Raw genomic sequence first — 15,094 nt, 5'->3', positions numbered from 1 at the left:
TATATATATATCATCTGCAGCACAAGTAGCGACACATAAAAGTCATATGTTAAATAGAACAAGTGCATTAGTGAACTTTTCTTATGGCGAGGATTTGCATCAGGGAACGTGCTTCGCAGGTCAGGGAACCTGATTCGCAGATCAGGGAACCTGCTTCGCGGATCAGGGAACCTGCTTCGCAGATGAAGGAACCTGCTTTGCAGATCAGGGACAGGAGCATGAACAGGAACAGGGCCTGGTCATACAAGAAGAGACCGAAGGTTTAAACGAAAAGGCTAGAGATGATTTATTTGATCTATATAATAATAATCAAAAATTTAGAGAAATTATAAATTTTGTTGGAGATAAAACTGGATTGAGTAATGAAAAGATTTTAGATGAAAGATATAAATATAATACTCTTAATAAGTTGGAAATTTTAGCTAAGTTTTTCTGGTCTAGAGATTATACTAGAAGTTTAACTGAAACTTTTGATCGTTACAGATAATGGATGTAGCATGTTTAGAGTGTAATTATAAATGTGTGGATCTCCATTGAATTTATCTTTTCATTATAAAATGAATCATAAGGATAAAATTAGTAAGTGTGCATGTGGATATGAATTATTGATTTGCATTGGCGAAGCCATTTCAAAGATAAGGGGTACTGTTTCAAAATGTTCTAGTTCTAATCTGCGAAGCAGTTTCACTGATTCCAATCCGCCAAGCAGATCTGCTGATTCTAATTCCAATCTGCCAGGCAGCTTTACTGATTCTAGTCCTATTACCATTTCTAATTGTAAATCTAATTCTAATTCTGATTCCAATTCTAACGCCCCTTTCACTGATTCTAGTTCTATCCCTAGTTCTAGCTCTAAGCTTAGCCCCACATATAGTTTTACTAATACTGAAAAGAAATTTGATATAACAAATAAAGTTTGTAATAAATGCAATGTTATAAAACAAATAACATCTTTTGAAAAAAAGTCAATATGTAAAGAATGTAGTTCAAGTAAGGTTAAGTGCGAATATTGTTGTTCTTCTATTATTAGCTTTAGTAGGTTAAGGGGCCATATAAAAACTCTCCTGAAGATATAGATCTGGCCAGGGGCATTAATAAAGAAATAAAAGAAGAGCCAGAGTATTATAAATTTTATCTTACAGTTTCCAAATTAAAAGCCAAAGATATAGATATAGATAAATTATTAGAAGAATAGATTACTAAATATTTTTATAAATCATTAGCCATATCATTAGTAATATTATAAGCCATATCATCTGCGAAGCAGGTTCCCTGATTAGCTTTATCATTAGTAATATCATTAGAAATGTTATAACCTTATGATTAGCCTTATCATTAGCCTTATCATTAACCTTATCATTAGTAAAATTATGAGCCAAAAGTATAATTATAATAATTTTTTAAAAAAATTAGTAGATATGCGCATGGTCGCATGCTTGCCCATAATTCTTAGTAGGGTGAGCGTGCGCAACTGAGTGTGCGGTTTAGGGCTTATTTTTGATTAATTTTTATTTTTGATTATGAATATAGCAGTGGAAATAACGGGGGTTACAGTCGACAGATCAATTTGGCCCATTTCCCCGAATTCGTGAGGGGGAATGGGCGAAATTGGGCTGGTGGCTGGAACCCCCGTTTTATCCACTACTAGCGTTCAATGACGTAAGTCAATTACCGAAGAGGCAAATTTTAGAGTTGAGGTTATGTGTAAAATTAATTCAACCAAAAATACCTGTAGAATACCAATGCAGCTCACAGGAAAACAATAATGGCTTCATGGATATGGAGGCAAAGTAATTATGAGAAAGCTCGAAAAAAGGAAGCCTCTATATGTTAACAGAAAAAAGTACATGCATCGGCATCAAAAGAATGTATATGGATCAACCTGATGCGTGGGAATGATATCAAGAGATTTCAAGGAAAAAGTCTTGACTAGTATGTTTATTACGGCGAGAAACATTTGAAAGTTTAAGAAAAATCTGAAGAATTTATTAGAGAATTATTAATCTCCAGATAATTTAATATGTACAGATAATCCAAAAATTGTCTTTTAGCGACCTTTCAGATCATAAAAAAAACCTCATAAACAAACCCATTTGGGGCAGTAACAAAAGGGAGACGAACTGAAAGCAAATGAAGAAAATTAACTGATATTGTTGAACCTATCTGTGGCTAAAAAGAATAATGTAATTACTTACTCATTGAGTTTATAGGAAGACTGCAGTTCCTGTTCTAAAGTTTGCGCTCTGCAACATAAAAACGCTATGAACAACGTCAACTGGAAATCCGTCCGTTTCTATTCATTTTTTACTCTATGAAAATTTCGTGTTGTTGCCGAGTCGAGAAATTATCCTAATTTTGTGTAAATAATAAGCTGATTACGCTTAAATACGCCACAGACTTATGGAAGCTTTCGAGCTTAATTTTATAACATTCTGTGCATTTCATTTTACTTCCTATATAAATTTGAAAATCTTCGACCCATGAACACCAGTAGATTTATAAATTTTTATTGCGGTAGTAATCGAATGGAGGAGTTTAATTTCTAGTTTAAAATTTTTTGCGGAGCGCGACCGTTACATTATGACAACCAATCTTCCTTTTAACTCATCAAAAACAGCAATAAATGAAAAAATTGCAGTTTTATGGAGTCTTTTCCATTCCCCAGACAAACTCCAACAGTTATCTTGTAAGATCTTGCAAGAATCTTGCAAAGAGCGTTCATTTTGCAAGATATTGAAAGGATCTTTCAAATGACGTTTACTTTGCAAGATGCAAGAGCCGAATGCTTACCTAATAAGAATCTCGCAAGACAACCGTCTTGAAATTTTGATGGAAAAAATCAGTTTTATAATTGAGCAACTCAGAAGAGGTGATCTCAAGTTTCTGCGTAGCGGTAAAACACCGTTTTCCACAGATTAATTGTGTATATGGCGAAAACCGTAAATGGTCACTTGTGTTGAACTTCCAATCCTTTTGAAAAGCGTTCTATAGCAGAACAGCAACCCTACTGAGGCTAACGCATAGCTGAAAATCAAAAACTGAGGTCTTTGAACAACAATAGCGTCCCACTCAGCATCACAGAATCAGCAGAGAAAATTTGTGCCATCAGTGTTCTGAGAAATTAAAACAATAGAATTCAGCGAATGTAGCGACACTTGCGCAATCATCTTGTTGGAAGTAAGTTGACCGTAAAGCGTTTTGACTCTGGCATTTGATCATCATTTCGATTTTACATGAAGAAACTGAACTGTGTTTTCAGCCGTCCAAAAGTCAAGTCGGTATTTTTCTTCCCACCTTTGATCCTGAAAAGTGGGGGGGGGGTGTGGAATTGAGACATTTAGGGACATTTACGGACAAAGAACGCTAAGTGGAGCCGGGTTTGAGACATTTAGTTTGGAGAAGTGGTTTTGGGAGTGAATGAGAATTGTTAAGGGGCGTAAATTCTACAAATATTCAAAATGGGTTTTCCACGCTGAATATTATTGATATGTTTCCACTAACTCTTGGGCAAAAAACAACGTTTCAATCTTAATAAGCAACCGTCAAAAACAGATGTCCTTTGACTATTGTACAAAACTCAAACAACAAGGGAGAACCAGCAATATTATTAAGCAAAACTTCAGGAGATGTCAATCTCCTAAGAGATAAACAGATTTCATGTCATGAACGAACTTGTTTCAGCTAATCGAAAGACTTGCAGAACACCAATGCGCTCAGAAAAAAAACAGTTATGGTTTCATGAGTTTTGACGCCCAGAAATAATTAGAAAACTTGACGAAACGAAGCCTGCATATATTAAAAGAAAATATCTTGACTTATATGCTATAGAGAAGAGAACATTTGAAAATCAAGAAAGAAAACTTATCATTTTAAAAGAATTCTTAATATCGAATTTATTGAATTGCTACCATGAATACAAGAATCCAAATTTTGCGTTCCTAACGAGAGCATTAACAACCCAGCAAACAAACAAATTAGAGGGCAATGACTAAATGGAGAAAAAAATTTAGGCATAAAAGTATTGATATTTTTAAACAAATCTAGCGTTAAAATTATTTATGGAGTACCTAACCATTGACAATTTCGTCCCGTGTAACGGCTGCTCTCCAATCGGTTGCGACCAGGAAAGTTTTACACCGCCCAGTTCATTTCAGCGGTCAAAATCTGTCCGGATATTTCATTTTTGCAGTTCGCTTTTGTAACTGTATATCCGGCACCTTCTTACCGTTGCATTAAAATTCGTTTGACTAATTGCTAATCTAGGTTCTTTCAATATCGAATCGGACTGGGTTATAACAGATCACACAATACCTGATCTCTATCTGTATACCAGTTCAATCATACCAGAAAAACAAATCAGAGACAAAGATATATGTCTAAGACCTGTTTATTCAAAAATATGTAAACTTAAACTTATGTTGGGTTTGCCTTGTACTCACGAGTTGAAACAACAGAAGCTGGGGTTTGTAACAGTTGAATTGCAGCTCCAATAATTTGTAGATTCAAGACACTGTAACAAATAATATACTGCTCAAGAGCAACTTTCAAAACAAGACACAGCAACAATTTACTGCTAAAAAATTATTTAAACGCACGGGACAGTAACACTTTATTTACTGCTCAAGTAGGTTTATTTTTGTAATATTTTGCTGAGCTCTATGAAGAAAGCCGTTTGATAAGGCTAATATTGTCGAGTACGTATACGTTGCTAGTGTTATTTCCCCTCTCTTCTCCACATCACGTGACTAGGTCTGTGCTAGTAGCTATAGCTATAACTGGGACTATTACGATGACTAATGGACAACTAATACAAAAGGGGTTTCCCCTATCTGTTTTTCTGCTGATGCATTTTCCTAAGCATGTTGTGAAAGCTCATCTTCAAAATTGCTGGCCCTTTTTTTCTTCATGAAAACATCTTCGTCAATGGTAGTACTGGAGCTTCAAAACAGGCCTCCTGTAGACTCTGTCTTTCCTTAGAGTCGAATTGCTCCGTCAGAACCCGCGATGGTTTGTTTAACTCGACCAAGTTTGCAATATCATCCTCTGTCACTGTCTTCGACCAACCAAACCAGATCACCTTGGTGCAGATTCCTGTCAGATTTGCATTTCCATTTGCTGCGATTGTTCAAATTTGGCAGATACTGCTTTCGGAATCTGTCCCAGATGAGATTCGAGTAAGCTTTTGTTTGTCGAAAGAGCTTTCGATGATCACCGATTTCCTCTGCGCATGGTAAATACGGTAGACAAAAGTTTTCGCTACCAAGCAGGAAGGTGTTGGGTAATAGCTTCGATACCGTTTAGTCCGAACTGACTGGTGTCGATGGTTTTGCATTCAATGTTTGCTCAACAAGAAGCAATGTGGTTAAGAGAACATCTTCGGTAACGGATCGGTTCCCCAAAACTGCATACATTGCTTTCTTGCAACTTTCTCCCACACTCCTCCAAAATGAGCTGCTGCAGGTGGACTAAACTTCCATTTGATCCGTTGCTGAACTAAATGTCCCTCAATCATTTGTCGGTTCCATGCTGCAACATACCATTTGAAATCTCGGCCTGCTCCTAAAATTTTTCCCGTTGTCGCTGATCATTTTTATCGGTTTGCCTGTTCGAGCTATGAACCGCATAATTGCGTTCAGAAATTTGTCAGTATCCAGCTTTGGGAGTATTTTTGTATGCACTATTTCGTACTGTTAGACATGTGAACAAACAACACCATCGCTTTTCATTTTAGAAGCAAATTTTTACTGTAAACGGCCAAAGTAGTCTACCTCAACGTTTGTCAAATATGTTGAAGCTTCAGCCTTTCTGTAGGTAGTTCCGCGATAGATCGCTGGAGTCATTGTTGGTGCTCTATCTTTTTTTTTATTCACGTAATACATTTCTGCTTTATTGAACGTAAGGCATTTCTTACTCCAATAATCCAGAATCGTTGCTGAACAACGTTTCTGACATGTTCATTCCCCTCATGGTTGTTTTCCTTGTGCTCGTTAAGCAAGAATAATTCAAAAAAGTGACGTTTCCATTGTTACAATATTGGACGCATTACATTGAAGTCCAATTGACTTTTCCCTATTCTGCCTTTGGCTTAAATAAGTCCCCTTTTGTCAATAAAGGGTGAAAACAGCAGAATATTGCGGTTTTTTGCAATTTCCGTTCCAAACTCGATAGATTTCATCTCCTCAGCAAACTGTTCTTGCAGTAGGAACTTGAAGATCGTTGCTTTGCCATTTTCTTTTTCCTCGATGCCAAATAGTTTTGTTGCCCGTTTCGTTTTGCTCAATGCTCGCTGCTCATATGCTATTTTTTCACCAATCAGTGGAGATTGTTAAATCGTTCTCTTTGAACGATTGGTTTCTTGTCTTCAGTTGTGGATATGAAGGCCGTTTGTTACTGCTGATGTAAAAAACAACTAAAGTGAACTGCACCGTTACGCAGCCTGGTTCGTTAAAACAAAGATATAAAAGGACTGTATTTTAAATAAGTATCCTCTATAGATTTAATCTCAATACTTCTTAGTGCTGACTGTTCTAAACAATTGTATACACATGATATTTACATTGAACACGATACAATATAACAAAAATTCCTTATCGCAAGTCAAAGGTAAACAATTACGCAACAATTAAAGGTCGCAACGTTCCAATTGATATATAAAGTCTATAATAATTCCGAAATGACAAGAACTATACCACAACCAACAGAGTACAGCATCATTGGCGTTATGTAATTAATTATGAGTATTCAGAAGACTAAACAATGGAAATCTAGTCGAATTATTGAATATACAATCAATAAAAAAATCCATAACAGTCAATACCATCGTTTCATGCTCTGAGGTTCATAGCGATATTATTCAATCAAATGCCATTGTACTGTTAAATGGAGATCTATATAACATAATACTTTGGTGACAATTATAGGCTAAAACAGAATATGTTATTTAAAACAAATATTATAAAAGCACAACCAAGTTCATATCTATATTAAATCGTAAAATAAAACAACACAAAAATTTTACATCGCATCTAAATGATATCTAGAGGGGTTAAATACACTAGGGGCATCACTGTTAGCTGTAATGCTTACAATGGTAGCGGACAAAATACATGAGGTTTCCGACGTACGCCAGCACTTCCAAAATTTTCCAGAAAACTAGCACTTGTGAGTGGCACCATGATGTAGGACTTGCCCAATGGAGTGCGCCAACCCCCCTTTTAGGGTCGTAACTCTTTGACCTTGAGAGATATTTGGGGTCAAATTTCGCGTTTTCACGGTTTTTTTTAGACAAATCTGCACTTTTTAAGGGTAAAAATAAGCAGTATAGTAAGCAAAGTTGAACGGTTCTCTCTATTGACTGGAATTAGAGTTTAGGCTTCACAGTTTAAGTATCTGATCGAAACATAGCCAGCCCAATTTTTGGTTACATTCAAAAATAATTCCTTTGCATTCACTGTCAAATGGTATCAATTTGGCAATTGCCCTTTTGTAGGTTCCGTGAGCTGTCCTGACCATTGCAGCTCTAGCTTTGTTGTCATCTCCAGTGACTAATTCCACAATTTTTCCCAATGGATAATTGAACGGTTTTACGTCCTTTTCAATTAGTCAGACCAGATCTCAACATTTGTCATGTTGAGTTCTTCTTTTGACCATTTGTTTCTCTGCTGAAGCGATGGTAAGTATTCCGACATCCATATGTTCCAGATATCAGTCAGCAGCTTCTCTTGATCTCTGAATAGTCGTCTGTCGTCAGCTTGCTAGCCCACAAGAGAAAAAAATATTCGGCCAAGTTACGTTCAGGTGTCCAACGAGGAAATGATTCGGGGTTAATGTTTCGAGGTCTTCCACGTCCCCACTCACTGCTGTTATGGGACGATAAATGTTCATCAATTGTTCGACAATGCAAAGTGTTGTGCGGAGTGAATCTTCCTTCATTGGCTGTCCTTTGATGACATTATACATTTTGCAAGACCTTTCCATTCTTTCCCAAACACCAACGAAATGAGGTGCTGCTGGTGCATTGAAAGACCATTTGATACCTTTCTCGGCCAGCTGATTAGTGATTGCCTCCTCTGTCAGCTCGCTCAATTCCGACTTGAATTCGTTGGCAGCACTCATGACATTTGTACTGTTGTCAGACAGTATTGTTTCAGGCTGCCCTCTTCTAGCCATGAATCTATGCACAGCGTCCAGGCAGGCTGCTGTGTCTAAGCTATCAACAAGTTCCATGTTGAGAGCTCGCACAGCAAGACAAGTGAATAAGCATACCAAATTTTTTGTGGTGCTTCTGAAGAGCTTGACTTCTAGAGGTCCATGGTAATCTACTCCGCACTTCGTGAAGGGCCACACTCGAGCCTAAACTCTGCTTTGATGTACAACACTCACCTGAGATAAAATTGCACTGGTATATCTTCGGCACGTCACGCAATTGTGTATCACTGATCTGAGCGCATTTCGTAGCCCAATAATCCAAAATCGCCTTTGAATCATACAATCATAGTACGGAAATATTCAACGACTTCATGATGGTACAGCTGATGTTCATGATTGAGATAAAGCTCAACCACCCGATGATGACAGCTCAGAACGATAAGATGTTTCGACTCGAAATCCATCGTAGCTCTCCGTATTCGTCTTTCGCTCGTAGTACACCTTCGGCATCAATGAAAGGAGCTAAAGTAGCAATATTACTGTTGGAAGAAATTTCCTCTCCTGATAACAGAGCCTTCTTCTCGTTTGGAAATACTTCAGATTGCACTGATTTCCAAATCATCGATTTGGCTTTTGACAAAAGATCAGTTTTATCTTTATTCGTTTTCCATTTTATGATGTAAGCGATTGTTCTTCGTAATCGTCTAAACTGACTGAAACGTTGCCACTGAACAACTGTCTCTTTCGATTTCTCGTTTACAAAACATAAATGTTCTTCAATTTCGTTTGATGCGGTTGAAGATGGTCCTCGACAAGAACAACCGGTTTTTTAACCAGTCCGGTCCTTCGATCCAGTCACTGTTGTTTAGTTCGGAAATCGCTTGGATTCTTTGTTCCTTGTATCTGATGCCGTTCATCTACAGTAGAGGTATCCAAAATCTCGGCAACTCTGTTGGTAACAAATGTTGGCTGCTTCTCGTGGCTGGATCGTATCCACTGAATCACCTTAGTTGAATCCGAACACATGAACACTTCGTGGAAATGTATTTTATGTTCTGCGAGAATAGCGTTATTTAAACGATTTCCTGTTTTCATCACGTTTTCAATCACAATATACGCCACCGCGCAAAATGCGTCTTCCGAAGCGTCACCGAAAACGTGAAGCTCGTTTTTCTCTGTTTCATCAGTCTTTCGATACAATCGTAGTACCTCAAATGGCTCTCCCGCGTTGAGCTCAGATGCCCAACTGTATAATTCGCCATTTAGCTTTTCACTGATGTTTGAGTCCCACTGTTGACCACGCGTTTGCCATATATGTTTAAGGGTTATCCTGCCTCGAATAACGAAAGGCGCTATAAATCCCAAATGATCAAATACACTGGACACTACTAATAAGACTTTTCGTTGCGTCCAGTGCGTTATTGGCTCAAAATTGAGCCATCGGCGGACCTTCAACGTGTCAGTAACGTTGCTCCACTCCAACCCAACTATCGTTAGTGCTTTCTCGCGATCAATCTCTTCGTCGAAATTCGTGGCCCACTTTGTGAGCTTGAATTCAATATTAAGCATATCAGTAATATCCTTCTCGAGGATAATTGCCTTTTCCTTTGTGTCAACAGAAAGGAGAAGGTCGTCCATGTAAAAGTTGGTTTGAGCGACCTGACTCGCCAAAAAAAATCATCTGCATTATCCCGCGCACATTTTTGCAACGCGAAGTTTGCACACTTTGGAGAATATTTCTCTCCGAAAATGTGACGATTGTGACGGTAAGTCTGAAAACTCCCGTTTGCCGTTTGCCACAGGAAACGTAAGTAGTCACAATCTTCAGCTCGTACTTCTACTTGTGAGAACTTCTCCTCAATGCCTGCACTTAAAGCAAAAGTTTTCTGTCGGAATCTAGCGAGAACTCCCTTTAAGTTGGCTGATAAATCTGGTCCTGCTAGCAATGTGTCATTTGAGGAAAGGCCACGGAACTTGCTAGCAGCCTTGCAAACTCTCCTCTTTTTATCCGGCTTATTAGAGTTAAGCACAGGATGATGAGGCACATACCAGACGCCTTGATTGCTCGATTTCAGCACATCACTCGTAAGAATAGAAACATACCCTTTGGTCAAGTCAGACTGAATTGGCGCACTGTACTTGTCGAGTAAGTGCTCGTCCAAATTGAGTCGTCTCTGTAATGATTTAAGTTGTCCGTGAGCTGACGAATAGTTGTTGCTCAAGTCCTCTTGTTTTCCGTTCCAAAGTAATCCTACTTCGTAACGCTCTCCATTGAACTTCACCTTTGAATTCAAAACCTTATCAGCTATTTTCTCTTCTTTGCTTCGTTGATCAGCAACTGTCAAAGTTTCGTAGGACTCCATATCCCACCACTTTGAAATCCAAAATCAACCAACCAAAACAATTTTTTTTTCTTTTTTAATGTTTTGAATAGTTGTTGCTCAAGTCCTCTTGTTTTCCGTTCCAGAGTAATCCTACTTCGTAACGCTCTCCATTGAACTTCACCGTCGAATTCAAAACTTCACCTTTGAATTCATATCCCACCACTTTTTGACAACTTCGGCCAATTCCAAGTCTTCCAGATTTGTTACTTGACAAGAAGCCTTACACACTTTCAGATCTCTCTTCAGCAAAGGTCCACTAAACGTCCAACCAAGTGGAAGTTTGACTGCCCATGGTTTGCTACGTCCACTATTTTTATATTCTAGCGGTCTAATCAACTCGTAAGCGTTCTGACCTAAGAAAACTTTGACTTTCTTTAAGTCAATCTCTTTGAACGCCATATAACTTAAATATGGATATAGCTTTTCTTCATTTCGCGAAGATCATAAACACTTTTTCCAACTTTACTCGTGACTTGTTAACTGTTAGCTGGACACAGCTCTGTTCTGTTGAATTAGCCGGCCCAATTTTGGCCTGAGCTAACTTGCTGGTCGTTAACTGAGTCCCATGGATTCCGGTAACGGTGAATGAGATCAGTTCGGCAGTCATATTCAATTTGTCAAGAATATTGTCGTCAACCATGTCTCTGTTGAACTGGTGCCACATGCTGCAAGTGTTTCTTCGAATCTTCCGTTTTCACCGAAAATTCGTACACCTGCAATTTGCAGGAGACCTAATACTGATTCAACGTTGCTGGTCAAGTCCGTAGTGTCTTTAGGTTTCTCTGCACTGACTTGTTTCTTCCTTTTCTGATGCAACAATCTGTTGTGTGTTTTATCACAACCAACAACTCTACACTTTCTTGGTTTCTGGCATTCTTTTGATGGGTGGTTTTCTCCGAGGCAAGAAAAACATAAATATTTCTCTTCAACTCGTAAGCGTTCTGACCTAAGAAAACTTTGACTTTCTTTAAGTCAATCTCTTTGAACGCCATATAACTTAAATATGGATATAGCTTTACTTCATTTCGCGAAGACCATAAACACTTTTGCCAACTTGACTCTTGACTTGTTAACCGTTAATCGTTAACCGTTAATCTCTTGACTTGTTAATCGTCGATTTGGCTTTAGACAAAAGATCAATTTTATCTTTATTCGTTTTCCACTTTATGATGTAAGCGATTGTTCTTTGTAATCGCCTAAACTGACTGAAACGTTGCCACTGAACAACTGTCTCTTTCGATTTCTCGTTTACAAAACATAAATGTTCTTCAATTTCGTTTGATGCGGTTGAAGATGGTCCTCGACAAGAACAACCGGTTTTTTAACCAGTCCGGTCCTTCGATCCAGTCACTGTTGTTTAGTTCGGAAATCGCTTGGATTCTTTGTTCCTTGTACCTGATGCCGTTCATCTACAGTAGAGGTATCCAAAATCTCAGCAACTCTGTTGGTAACAAATGTTGGCTGCTTCTCGTGGCTGGATCGTATCCACTGAATCACCTTAGTTAAATCCGAACACATGAACACTTCGTGGAAATGTATTTTATGTTCTGTGAGAATAGCGTTATTTAAACGATTTCCTGTTTTCATCACGTTTTCACTCACAATATACGCCAAAGCGCAAAATGCGTCTTCCCAAGCGTCACGGAAAACGTGAAGCTCACTTTTCTCTGTTTCATCAGTCATTCGATACAATCGTAGTACCTCAAATGGCTCTCCCGCGTTTAGCTCTGATACCCAACTGTGGAAGTCGCCATTTAGATTTTCACTGATGTTTGAGTCCCACTGTTGACCACGCGTTTGCCATATATGTTTAAGGGTTATCCTGCCTCGAATAACGAAAGGCGCTATAAATCCCAAAGGATCAAATACACTGGACACTACTAATAAGACTTTTCGTTGCGTCCAGAGCGTTATTGGCTCAAAATTGAGCCATCGGCGGACCTTCAACGTGTCAGTAACGTTGCTCCACTCCAACCCAACTATCGTTAGTGCTTTTTCGCGTTCAATCTCTTCGTCGAAATTCGTGGCCCACTTTGTGAGCTTGAATCCAATATTAAGCACACCGTTGAATTCATAACCTTATCAGCTATTTTGTCTTCTTTGCTTCGTTGATCAGCAACTGTCAAAGTTTCGCAGGACTCCATATCCCACCACTTTTTGATAACTTCAGCCAATTCCAAGTCTTCCAAATTTGTTACTTGACAAGAAGCCTCACACACTTTCAGATCTCTCTTCAGCAAAGGTCCACTAAACGTCCAACCAATTGGAAGTTTGACTGCCCATGGTTTGCTACGTCCACTATTTTTATATTCTAGCGGTCTAATCAACTCGTAAGCGTTCTGACCTAAGAAAACTTTGACTTTCTTTGAGTCAATCTCTTTGAACGCCATATAACTTAAATATGGATAGCTTTACTTCATTTCGCGAAAATCATAAACACTTTTGCCAACTTGACTCTTGACTTGTTAACCGTTAGCTGGGGACAGCTCTGTTCTGTTGAATTAGCCGGCCCAATTTTGGCCTGAGCTAACATGCTGGTCGTTAACTGAGTTCCATGGATTCCGGTAACGTTGAATGAGATTAGTTCGCCAGTTATATTCAATTTGTCAAGAATTTTGTCGTCAACCATGTCTCTGTTGAACCGGTGTCACATGCTGCAAGTGTTTCTTCGAATCTTCCGTTTTCACCGAAAATTCGTACACCTGCAATTTGCAGGAGACCTAATACTGATTCAACGTTGCTGGTCAAGTCCGTAGTGTCGTTAGGTTTCTCTGCACTGACTTGTTTCTTCCTTTTCTGATGCAACAATCTGGTGTGTGTTTTATCACAACCAACAACTCTACATTTTCTTGGTTTCTGGCATTCTTTTGCTGAGTGGTTTTCTCCGAGGCAAGAAAAACATAAATATTTCTCTTTAACTGCCGCATAGCGTTCGTCTACCGACATTGTCTCAACTTTTCGCAATCCCAAATTCGATGGCGTTCGTTGTCGATTGGACATTTTGAACTCAATTACAATGAATCACTTGATGCGTTGAACGAAGAACCTTGATGTCGTTTGCTCTTCAACTCTTTTTTCATTTGACCCTCGATTAGTAGAGTTACTATCGCTAAAACCACAGTTACCTCTAACTGAGTAATTATTGACAAGACGCTCATTCACTTGAGCTTCCTCTTGTATCCATTTGTTCAGTTCCATAAGATTAGGTAGCTTTTGTCTCCTGATGAGGCTTTTCACAAATGCAAACTATCTTCTTTTGATTTCAGTTGGCAATTTCTTAACTGCAGTATCCAACTTGCTGCTTGAGAAAAAGTCATTCGAATAACCAAATTGCTGCAAAATTCCAACAAAAGCTGCTATTGAGTCTACAGACTCCATGAACGCTAGTGAATCGTGATGCTTGATAGCAAGGAAGGTTTGAATTTTCGATAATTGATTTGAAACAATCTAAGTTGATTGTCCAATTTTCCTCTGCAGACTTTTCCAAGCTTGCTGATACATGGCTCCTGAGAACACGAGTTCTGCGATGGCTATTTTATCTTTGCCACTGACTAAGCCTTTGAGATGAGCTATCTTTTCTTCTTTCGTGAGTGGACTGCTATCAATCATTGAGAGAAACATTCCAGTTCATTGCGGCCACTCCGGAGGGTTGCCGTCGAATTCGTGCATCTTCTGTTTAGGTAAACTACGTTGATGAAAATATGAAAACCCATCACCAATAGTTGATGATGTAGGGGTGAATTGAGTTGATACTCTTAACGATCTTTAAGGACTTGTGAAGAGTTGGCTGGAAACCCTTGTCTTCGTTGCAAATGGACTCATCCCTTCTGTGGGTTTGTTGCAGTTGCCACCAGAAACATCATCTGTTTCCCATATTAACTCTTCTGCTAACTCTTGAAAGCAATGGTGTGCTGTAGGTCGGAACCCCTTTTTGCATAACTGGTTCTCTTAGCCGAACACTCTCTTGTTCAACATTGTTACAATCGTTATCCTCAAAGTTTGGTTCGAAATCTTATGCCTTCTGACCTGTTCAATTCAATTCAACATCGCCCAATTCCGCTTCAAGAAGGCGAAGTTCGTCTTCCTCTTCGAGACGTCGCATTTCTTCGTCGTGTTTTCTTTGCGCTTGTTCAAACTTTAGCTGAAGTTTTCTTTTCTAGAATTGCGTGCGTTTTTTGACATCTTCTTGTCGTCGTTCCTTTTGCCTCATTTGCATCATGTCTTCACGCTCCGCGTCATGATATGACTCGCTACAAGCTCCTTTAGCTGAAGAAAAAGAGTCTCTTAGCTGATCCTTTTCGGCTGATTCATGCTGATTTACGCTTTTTGCTGTCTTTGAGCCTCCAACACCTTCACCATCATCAACACAAGTGAAAGACACGAAAGATTCATTTTCAATTTAAACTGTTTCGCTCGACTCTGTTTTAGTAACCGTTCAAGGTTTCATAAGCTTCAAAATTGTGTCTCTATGCTGCTCTAAATGGTAACGATTTTCATCCGTTTGTCCTTTTACGTCTTTGGTGAACTCCGTTTCCTTGAATCTCTTGTCAACTTTGTCCAGT

General features: G+C 38.7%; 1 protein-coding gene across 1 annotated transcript; it reads right to left on the bottom strand.

The window, feature by feature from the left end:
* Positions 1-9,003: 9,003 nt before the first annotated feature.
* On the bottom strand, positions 9,004-11,196 carry LOC142337966 (uncharacterized). The gene is made up of 3 exons (XM_075387600.1): positions 10,999-11,196; positions 9,984-10,520; positions 9,004-9,807 (listed from the first exon to the last, which is right to left on the bottom strand). The coding sequence occupies exons 1-3, from the start codon at positions 11,194-11,196 to the stop codon at positions 9,004-9,006; spliced, it is 1,539 nt and encodes a 512-aa protein (XP_075243715.1).
* Between the last annotated feature and the right edge of the window lie 3,898 nt (positions 11,197-15,094).

The sequence above is a fragment of the Convolutriloba macropyga genome, chromosome 4 (genome assembly GCF_964194025.1).
Source record: "Convolutriloba macropyga chromosome 4, txConMacr16.3, whole genome shotgun sequence".
In the NCBI taxonomy this organism is placed as follows: domain Eukaryota; kingdom Metazoa; phylum Xenacoelomorpha; order Acoela; family Convolutidae; genus Convolutriloba; species Convolutriloba macropyga.
This window is presented reverse-complemented; position numbering and strand designations above follow the sequence as displayed.

What these genes read in the sequence shown, in the direction of transcription:
- LOC142337966 (XM_075387600.1), bottom strand. Translation starts at nt 11,196, where the DNA reads ATGTGGCACCAGTTCAACAGAGACATGGTTGACGACAATATTCTTGAC. An exon ending in TAACAGTTAACAAGTCACGA is followed by an intron (nt 10,521 to 10,998) that starts GTAAAGTTGGAA and finishes TGGATTTCAAAG; the next exon opens with TGGTGGGATATGGAGTCCTA. An exon ending in AGAAGTTCTCACAAGTAGAA is followed by an intron (nt 9,808 to 9,983) that starts GTACGAGCTGAA and finishes TTGGCGAGTCAG; the next exon opens with GTCGCTCAAACCAACTTTTA.